General features: G+C 39.8%; 1 protein-coding gene across 1 annotated transcript; it reads right to left on the bottom strand.

Moving 5' to 3' along the window:
- Positions 1–283: 283 nt before the first annotated feature.
- LOC130966679 (uncharacterized) lies at positions 284–3,266 on the bottom strand. The gene is made up of 6 exons (XM_057891500.1): positions 3,137–3,266; positions 2,668–3,079; positions 2,328–2,550; positions 1,653–1,795; positions 1,340–1,436; positions 284–1,198 (listed from the first exon to the last, which is right to left on the bottom strand). Exons 1-6 carry the CDS (start codon positions 3,264–3,266, stop codon positions 284–286), a joined length of 1,920 nt encoding a protein of 639 aa, XP_057747483.1.
- Between the last annotated feature and the right edge of the window lie 5,961 nt (positions 3,267–9,227).

Below are 9,227 nucleotides of genomic sequence, written 5' to 3'. Positions count from 1 at the left end.
TACCCTTTTACAAAACGCAGATAATATCTGGTTAAGCCCAAGAAACCCCTCAAGCTGATCTTTTGGTGGAGGCCAGTCAAGCATATCTCTGAGTTTCTTAGGATCAGCCGCCACCCCTTCGGCACAAATAACGTGGCCAAGGTACATAATACTCGTTGCTTCAAAATAGCACTTCTTTTTATTTACCAATAAACTGGCTGTCTCAGTACCTCAAAAATATTTTGCAAATGACCTCTGTGGATAATGATATCCTTGCTATAAATAAGGATGTCATCAAAGAAAACTAGAGAAAATTTTTTGAGAACGGACGAAATACAGTGTTCATGAGAGCTTGAAAAGTGGATGGAGTGTTTATGAGGCCAAAAGGCATTACAAGGAATTCGTAATGGCCGTTGTGGGTGCGAAAAGCTGTCTTATGAATATCTTCCTCCTTCATTCGAATTTGATGATATCCAGATTTAAGATCCAATTTGGAAAACACTGTTGCACCATCGAGCTCATCCAATAGCTCCTCTATAATAGGAATAGGAAATTTGTCCGGCACCGTGATCTTATTGAGGGCCCTATAGTCGACGCAAAACCTCCACCCACCATCCTTTTTCTTTACCAGAATTACTGGGCTCGAGAAGGGACTTGTGCTGGGCCGAATAATCCCAATCTGCAGCATTTCATTAATTATTTTTTCTATTTCTGCCTTCTGATAATGTGGATATCTGTAAGGTCTAATGTTTGGAATCTCTACACTGTCTTTTAATACTATAGCATGATCGTGAGTTCTTTGTGGAGGAAGACTATATGAGGACTGAAAGACATCTTTAAATTGCTGCAAAATTGCCAAAGTTGCTGACGAAACAGATAGTTGGGCTTCTGTAGAATCGGCAATGAACACAGGGGTTACGAGAAAGCCCTCTTCATTATTTCTCAGGGCATTTAAAGTCACTTTTGCAGTATCTCGACTTCTCCCTAAAGAGGGATCACCGTGCAAAGTCACCTTCTTCCCATTCAACATCCAGCTCAAGGATAGGGCGTTATAATCCCCTTCAAATTTGCCCAAACTAGCAATCCACCCTGCACCCAAAACTACTTCAGAACGTCCCAATTCCATCACCAAGAAATCCTCCACAATAGAAATTCCTTGTACTAATATTTCCACTTCTTCACAGCCACCTAACCCATGCTCTATTGCTCCATTTCCAACCTTAATTCAGAAAGGAGGCAGGTGTACAAATAACAAACCCAGTATGGAGACGAGAGATGATGAAATAAAATTCGCCTCAGCCCCTGGGTCGTCCAACGCAAATAAATAAACAACTAACACTGGGACGTCGCTTGGGCTCACCAATCTTGGCGAGGTTAACAATCCCACTATGGTGAAAGTAGCCATGAACCCACCTTGGTTGGCTAAACCAAGGATGCACCTCTTACTCTCAAAGAGCCTAGAGGAAAATAAGCACACAGCTTATTTCAATATATAACTCATTCAATTCAACTCTGATGAATAAAAGGGGTACATACGCATATTTATACTAGTAGGGGAGTGGAAACTTTCATGACTCAGGTGATGTGGGACTAACTCATAACACAATATAATAATCTATGCTAAACTAGACTACTTTAATTAACGACACAAATATAAAGATACATGCTCCTACATCATTCTTCCTGGGTTGGAAAGGGCTCCTGCATTATCCTCCCTAGGTTGAGAAAAGCTCATCTTGTATTGGCGAAAGATTCCATTGGTGAGTGCATTTGAAAGATGTGAAAAGGCACAGCTCAACTTGATTCTTTTGACCATCTACATATTGTAACGGAGTTAATACGATCTTCTTGCCATCTTTGATAAAAGAGTATGTATTTTTGAAACCATCATGAATAGCTCGACGATCATATTGCCAAGGACGTCCTAACAGTAAATGACACGCGTCCATCAGGATGACATCACACCATACTTTATCCTTGTATTTGCTTCCCATAGAAAATTGGACACAACATCGCCTTGTTACTTTAACTTTATTCTCCTTTTTTAACCAATGCAACTTGTAAGGATGAGGATGTAACTCGGTTGTAAGCTTCAGGTTGTCTACCATATAATTTGAAACAACATTTTCAAAACTTCCACTATCTATGATGACCTTGAAAACCTTCTCTTCAACAGTGCATCTTGTATGAAAGATGTTGTGGCATCACCAACTCTCGTCTTCTATTACCCTTGCAGTATTTAAGTTTCAACAAACTACTAAACCTTCTCCACAATCGGGTGAAACTTCTTCAATAGCATAGTCAACCCCACCTTCCTCCTATTGCTCTTGAATTGGTTCTTCATTAACCTCTTCCTCGACAAGAGTGATAACCCTTCGGTTTGGACATTCAGCAGCAACATGCCTAAAACCTTGACATATGAAGCATTTTCTACCTGATGATCCACGCTCCTTGTTGCCTTTAAAAAATCCTGTCTTCACTTCTTGTTGAACATCAAGGATGACTTCTTTGTTCTTTGGCGACTGAGTGTTATTCCTTTGTTTTCTTTGTTTTTCAATCTTTAATGACAACCTAATGACATCATCCAAAGTCCAATATGGTTGCAACTGAATGACATCAGAAATTTCTGTGTTCAGTCCTCCAAGATAACGAGCAATTGTTTATTCTTCAGGCTCTTGAATGTCACACTTCATAAGCAGCTCTTCGAAGTCCATTGTATATTCTTCCACAGATAACGACTTTTGCTTCAAATTATGAAATTTGATAAAGGTGTCTTGCCTGTAATGTTCAGGAAGGAACTTGCGCTTGAGCTCACGACACATTTTATCCCATGTCTTGATCTTTCTTCTTCCTTCTCTTTCTCGCTGACGCTTGAGATTCTCCCACCAAACTGACGCATGCTTCTTCAACTTGATTGCTATAAGCTTCATGCACTTGTCATTTGGAATGTCTTTTAACTCGAACACTCTTTCCACTGTGCAAAGCCAGTCGATGAAATCATCTGGTTGGAGTCTCCCTTCAAACTCAAAAACATCAATTTTGATTCCTAAGTCTTTAACTTTGTGAGTCATGTTGTGTCGTGCTCTTTGTGTGGACAAATCTTCAGACGATGAAGAATAATGAAATGGATTTGCATTATCTTATTCACTAGAAAAACTGTCATCACTCTGCCTGCCATGATTATTTTGAGCAGCTTCATGTTTTGCAATTTGCTCTTGCAACTCCTTAACTTGACGGCATAACTCCTCCATTTCATTCTCTTGAGTAGTTCTACGCTTCGAAGCCATCTTTTATTACTATGCAATGATACTGATGCTTGGATGTTGATGTTGTGATGATGATGAGAATGCACAATGATGATAATGATGGAAATAAACAAAGATAATCACAAACAGAAATGCCACCAAAAGAAGAGAAAAGAATGATATTACCCGGAACTTCGCAGCAGACAATCCGTACTGATTACGACTCGTACCAACAGCGAGCAAACCGCACTAAAGACTGTACCCACGAACCAAATAAAATTTTACTAAAGTAAGGTGAAGGCCACGCGGACCGACCTTGCTCTGATACCAAACTGACGCCAGAACGTCGCTTGGGCTCACCAATCTTGGCAAGGTTAACAACCCGCACTGGGTCGTCCAAGTAATACCTTACGTGAGTAAGGGTCGATCCCACGGAGATTGCCGGCTTGAAGCAAGCTATGGTTATCTTATTATTCTTAGTCAGGATATCAATAAAATTTCTTAGTTTTATTTGTAAAAAGTAAAAGAACATGAAATAAATGATACTTGTGATTCAGTAATGAGGAACAGGTTGGGGTTCCGGAGATGCTCCCTCATCTGAATCTCTGCTTTCCTACTGTCTTCTTCTCTAAACACGCATGGCTCCTTCAATGGCAAGCTATATGATCCTCTCAGATGAGAAATACCAGGTACGGTTTCTGCACAACTAATCAACTGTCGAATTGCTCGTATCAGATGAAAAATACTGGGTCATCTACCGCACGGCTAATCATCTGTCGGTTCTCGCTAGCGTTGGAATAGGACCATTATCCTTTTTCACACTGTCACTGTGCCCAACATTTGCAAGTTTGAAGCTCGTCACAGTCATCTCCTTCCAGATCCTACTCGGAATACCACATACAAGGTTTAGACTTTCCGGATATCAGGAATGTTGCCAATTGGTTCTAGCCTCTACCACGAAGGTTTTGATCTCATAGACTCGGTTCGTGAATCTGAAACCCAAGAGATACGCACTCAAGCTGTCACCCAATGACTACGTTGAGCTCAGATAGAATGGGAGTGGTTGTCAGGCACGCGTTCATAGAATTGAGAATAATGATGAGTGTCATGGATCATCACCTTCTCCAGATTGAAGTACAAGTGAGTATCTTAGGATAGAATCAAGCGTGATTGAATAGAAAACAGTAGTAATTGAATTAATCCATTGAGACACAGCAGAGCTCCTCATCTCCACTTGTGCACGAAATTGTGATTCACACTTTCCACAACTCTGCACAACTAACCAGCAAGTGCACTGGGTCGTCCAAGTAATACCTGGCGTGAGTAAGGGTCGAACGCATGGAGATTGCCGGCTTGAAGCAAGCTATAGTTATCTTATTATTCTTAGTCAGGATATCAATAACAATTCTTAGTTTTATTTGTAAAAAGTAAAAGAACATGAAATAAATGATACTTGTGATTCAGTGATGAGGAATAGGTTGAGGTTCCGGAGATGCTCTGTCTTCTGAATCGCTGCTTTCCTACTGTCTTCTTCTCCAAACACGCATGGCTCTTTCTATGGCAGGCTTTATGTTGGTGGATTACCGTTGTCAATGGCTACCATCCGTCCTCTCAATGAAAATGGTTCGGCTACGGTTCTCACCGCAAGGCTAATCATCTGTCAGTTCTCACTTGTGTTGGAATAAAATCCATTGATCCTTTTGTATACTGTCACTGCGCCTAACAGTCGCGAGTTTGAAGCTCATCACGGTCATCCCTTCCTAGATCCTACTCGGAATACCACAGACAAGGTTTAGACTTTCCGGATCTCAAGAATGTTGCCAATTAATTCTAGCCTCTACCACGAAGATGCTGATCTCATGATTTGAATGCTCTGTTGTCAGGAGAGGCAATCAACTCGTGAATTAGGAGTCCAAGAGATACACACTGAAGCTGTCGCCCAATGACTACGTTTAGCTCAGATAGAACAGAAGTGGTTGTCAAGCATGCGTTCATGGAATTGAGAATGATGATGAGTGTCACGAATCATCACATTCATCGTGTTGAAGTACGAGTGAATATCTTAGAATTGAGACAAGCGTAATTGATTGGAAAATAGTAGTAATTGCATTAATTCATTGAGACACAGCAGAGCTCCTCACCCCCAACCATGGGGTTTAGAGACTCATGCCGTCAGAGATACAATAAGGAATGTAAAAATGTCGTGAGGTACAAAATGAATCTCTAAAAGTAGTTTTTATACTCAACTAGTAACCTAGGTTTACAAAAAATACGTAACTAAGTGCAGATAGTGCATAAATCCACTTCTGGGGCCCATTTGGTGTGTGCTTGGGCTGAGCATTGAAGCTTCAACGTGCATAGGCCATTCTTGGAGTTAAACGCCAGTTTTGGTGCCAGTTTGGGCGTTTAACTCCAGTTTTGGTGCCAGTTCTAGCGTTTTACGCTAGAAAAGGGTCTTTGACCGGCGTTTAGATGCTAGTTTGGGCCATCAAATCTCGGACAAAGTATGGACTATTATAGATTTCTGGAAAGTCCAAGATGTCTACTTTTCAACGCAATTGAGAGCGCACCAATTAAGTCTTTGTAGCTCCAGAAAATCCACTTCGAGGGCCAGAGGGTCAGAATCCAACAGCATCTGCAGTCCGTTCTCAGCCTCTAAATCAGATTTTTGCTCAGGTCCCTCAATTTCAGCCAGAAAATACCTGAAATTACAGAAAAACACACAAACTCATAGTAAAGTCCAAAAATGTGATTTTTGCATAAAAACTAATAAAAATATTTTAAAAAGTTACTAAAATATACTAAAAACTATGTAAAAATAATGCTAAAAAGCGTATAAATTATCTGCTCATCACAACACCAAACTTAAATTGTTACTTGTCCCCAAGCAACTGAAAACAAAGTAGGATAAAAAGAGGAGAATATATAATAAATTCCAAAATATCAATGAAGCTTAGTTCCAATTAGATGAGCGGGGCGAGTAGCTTTTTGCTTCTGAACAGTTTTGGCATCTTACTTTATCATTTGAAGTTTAGAATGATTGGTGGTGCACGAAATTGCAATCACACTTTTGCAATCCCGCACAACTAACCAGCAAGTGCACTGGGTCGTCCAAGTAATACCTTACGTGAGTAAGGGTCGATCCCACGGAGATTGTCGGCTTGAAGCAAGCTATGGTTATCTTGTAACTCTTAGTCAGGATATCAATAATTATCAGGGTTGATTGTAAAAAGCAAAAGAACATGAAATAAGTACTTGTTTTGCAGTAATGGAGAACAGGCTGAGGTTTTGGAGATGCTCTATCTTCTGAATCTCTGCTTTCCTACTGTCTTCTTCTTCAAGCACGCAAGGCTCCTTCCATGGCAAGCTGTATGTAGGGTTTCACCGTTGTCAATGGCTACCTCCCATCCTCTCAGTGAAAATGTTCAACGCGCTCTGTCACAGCACGGCTAATCATCTGTTGGTTCTCAATCAGGTTGGAATAGAATCCAGTGATTCTTTTGCGTCTGTCATTAATGCCCAGCCTTCAGGAGTTTGAAGCTCATCATAGTCATTCAATCCTTGAATCCTACTCAGAATACCACAGACAAGGTTTAGACCTTCCGGATTCTCTTGAATGCCGCCATCAATTCTAGCTTATACCACGAAGATTCTGATTAAGGAACCCAAGAGATATCTACTCAATCTAAGGTAGAACGGAGGTGGTTGTCAGGCACACGTTCATAGGTGAGAATGATGATGAGTGTCACGGATCATCACATTCATCAGGTTTAGGAACAAGTGATATCTTAGAATAGAAGCAAGCATGATTGAATGAAAAACAGTAGTAATTGCATTAATCCATCAAGACACAGCAGAGCTCCTCACCCCCAACCATGGGGTTTAGAGACTCATGCCGTAGAAGATACAATGAGAAACGTGTAAAGTGTCATGAGGTCCGGATACAATGTCAAAAGATCTTATTAATAGTGAACTAGTAACCTAGGGTATACATAAATGAGTAAATGACGTAAAAATCCACTTCCGGGGTCCACTTAGTGTGTGCTTGGGCTGAGCATTGAAGCTTTCATGTGTAGAGACTTTTTCTGGAGTTAAACGCCAGCTTTTATGCCAGTTTGGGCGTTTAACTCCAATTTTTATGCCAGTTCCGGCGTTAAACGCTGGGAATTCTGAAGCTGATTTGCAACGCCGGTTTGGGCCATCAAATCTCGGGCAAAGTATGAACTATTATATATTTCTGGAAAGCCCAGGATGTCTACTTTTCAACGCCGTTGAGAGCGCGCCAATTGGGCTTCTGTAGCTCCAGAAAATCCACTTTGAGTGCAGGGAGGTCAGAATCCAACAGCATTTGTAGTCCTTTTCAGCCTCTGAATCAGATTTTTGCTCAAGACCCTCAATTTCAGCCAGAAAATACCTGAAATCACAGAAAAACACACAAAATCATAGTAAAGTCCAGAAAAGTGAATTTTAACTAAAAACTAATAAAAATATAATACAAACTAACTAAAATATACTAAAAACATACTAAAAACAATGCCAAAAAGCGTATAAATTATCCGCTCATCACAACACCAAACTTAAATTGTTGCTTGTCCCCAAGAAACTGAAAATCAAAATAGAATAAAAAGAAGAGAATATACTATAGACTCCAAAATATCAAAGAAACTTAGCTCCAATTAGATGAGCGGGACTAGTAGCTTTTTGCTTCTGAACAGTTTTGGCATCTCACTTTATCCTTTGAAGTTTAGAATGATTGGCATCCATAGGAACTCAGAACTCAGATAGTGTTATTAATTCTCCTAGTTAAGTATGATGATTCTTGAACATAGCTACTTTATGAGTCTTGGCCGTGGCCCAAAGCACTCTGTCTTCCAGTATTACCACCGGATACATACATGGCACAGACACATAATTGAGTGAACCTTTTCAGATTGTGACTTAGCTTTGCTAGAGTCCCCAATTAGAGGTGTCCAGGGTTCTTAAGCACACTCTTTTTGCCTTGGATCACAACTTTATTTCTTTCTTTTTCTTTTTCTCTTTCTTTTTTTTTCGTTTTTTTGTATTCACTGCTTTTTCTTGCTTCAAGAATCAATTTGATGATTTTTCAGATCCTCAATAACAGTTCTCCTTTTCCATCATTCTTTCAAGAGCCAACAATTTTAACATTCTTAAAACAACAAATTCAAAAGACATATGCACTGTTCAAGCATTCATTCAGAAAACAAAAAGTATTGTCACCACAGCAAACTAATTCAACTAGTTTTAAAGATGAATTCGAAATCCTGTACTTCTTGTTCTTTTGTGATTAAAGCATTTTTCATTTAAGAGAGGTGATGGATTCATAGGACATTCATAGCTTTAAGACATGAACTTTAAATTTTATTAATCATGAATTAAGAACAAGACTCAAAAATAGATATAAGATAAGACTAATAGTAATAGAAAACAAAAATTTAAATAGGCTCCTAATGATAGAGGTTATCACAGAGTTAGGACTTAACAACCTTGATTTTGAGAAGTGGATTCTCCCTCCACTTGAGGGGAGAGCTTCTGGCGTTTCAACTCTTGAAGTTCACGCCCCTGCTTCTCTTGTTCCTTCAGCAATTTGCAGAGCATGCAGTTCTGATTCTGCTGTTCTTCCTTAAGTTGCTCTATAGTTTCTTGCAACTTGGTGATAGATGCTTCTAGACTGGCCCAGTAGTCAATTTCAGGAAATTCAGGGAGGAACTCCTGCGCCCTCTTTTTGATAGAGTTGTCTTGCATTTGTCCTTCCATTGACTTCTTGGTGATTGGATGTTCAATGGGTATGAATTCATCTACTCCCATCTTCACCCCAGCCTCTTTACAGAGCAAGGAGATCAAGCTTGGGTAAGCCAGTTTGGCTTTAGTGGAATTCTTATTTGCAATTGTGTAGATCTCACAAGCAATCAAATGATGAACCTCCACTTCTTTTCCAAGCATAATGCAATGAATCATCACTACTCTCTTGATAGTGACCTCAGA

Source organism: Arachis stenosperma, chromosome 3, assembly GCF_014773155.1.
Source record: "Arachis stenosperma cultivar V10309 chromosome 3, arast.V10309.gnm1.PFL2, whole genome shotgun sequence".
In the NCBI taxonomy this organism is placed as follows: Eukaryota; Viridiplantae; Streptophyta; class Magnoliopsida; order Fabales; family Fabaceae; genus Arachis; species Arachis stenosperma.
Note: the sequence above shows the minus strand (reverse complement) of the source record. Positions and strands in the feature narration are given on the sequence as shown.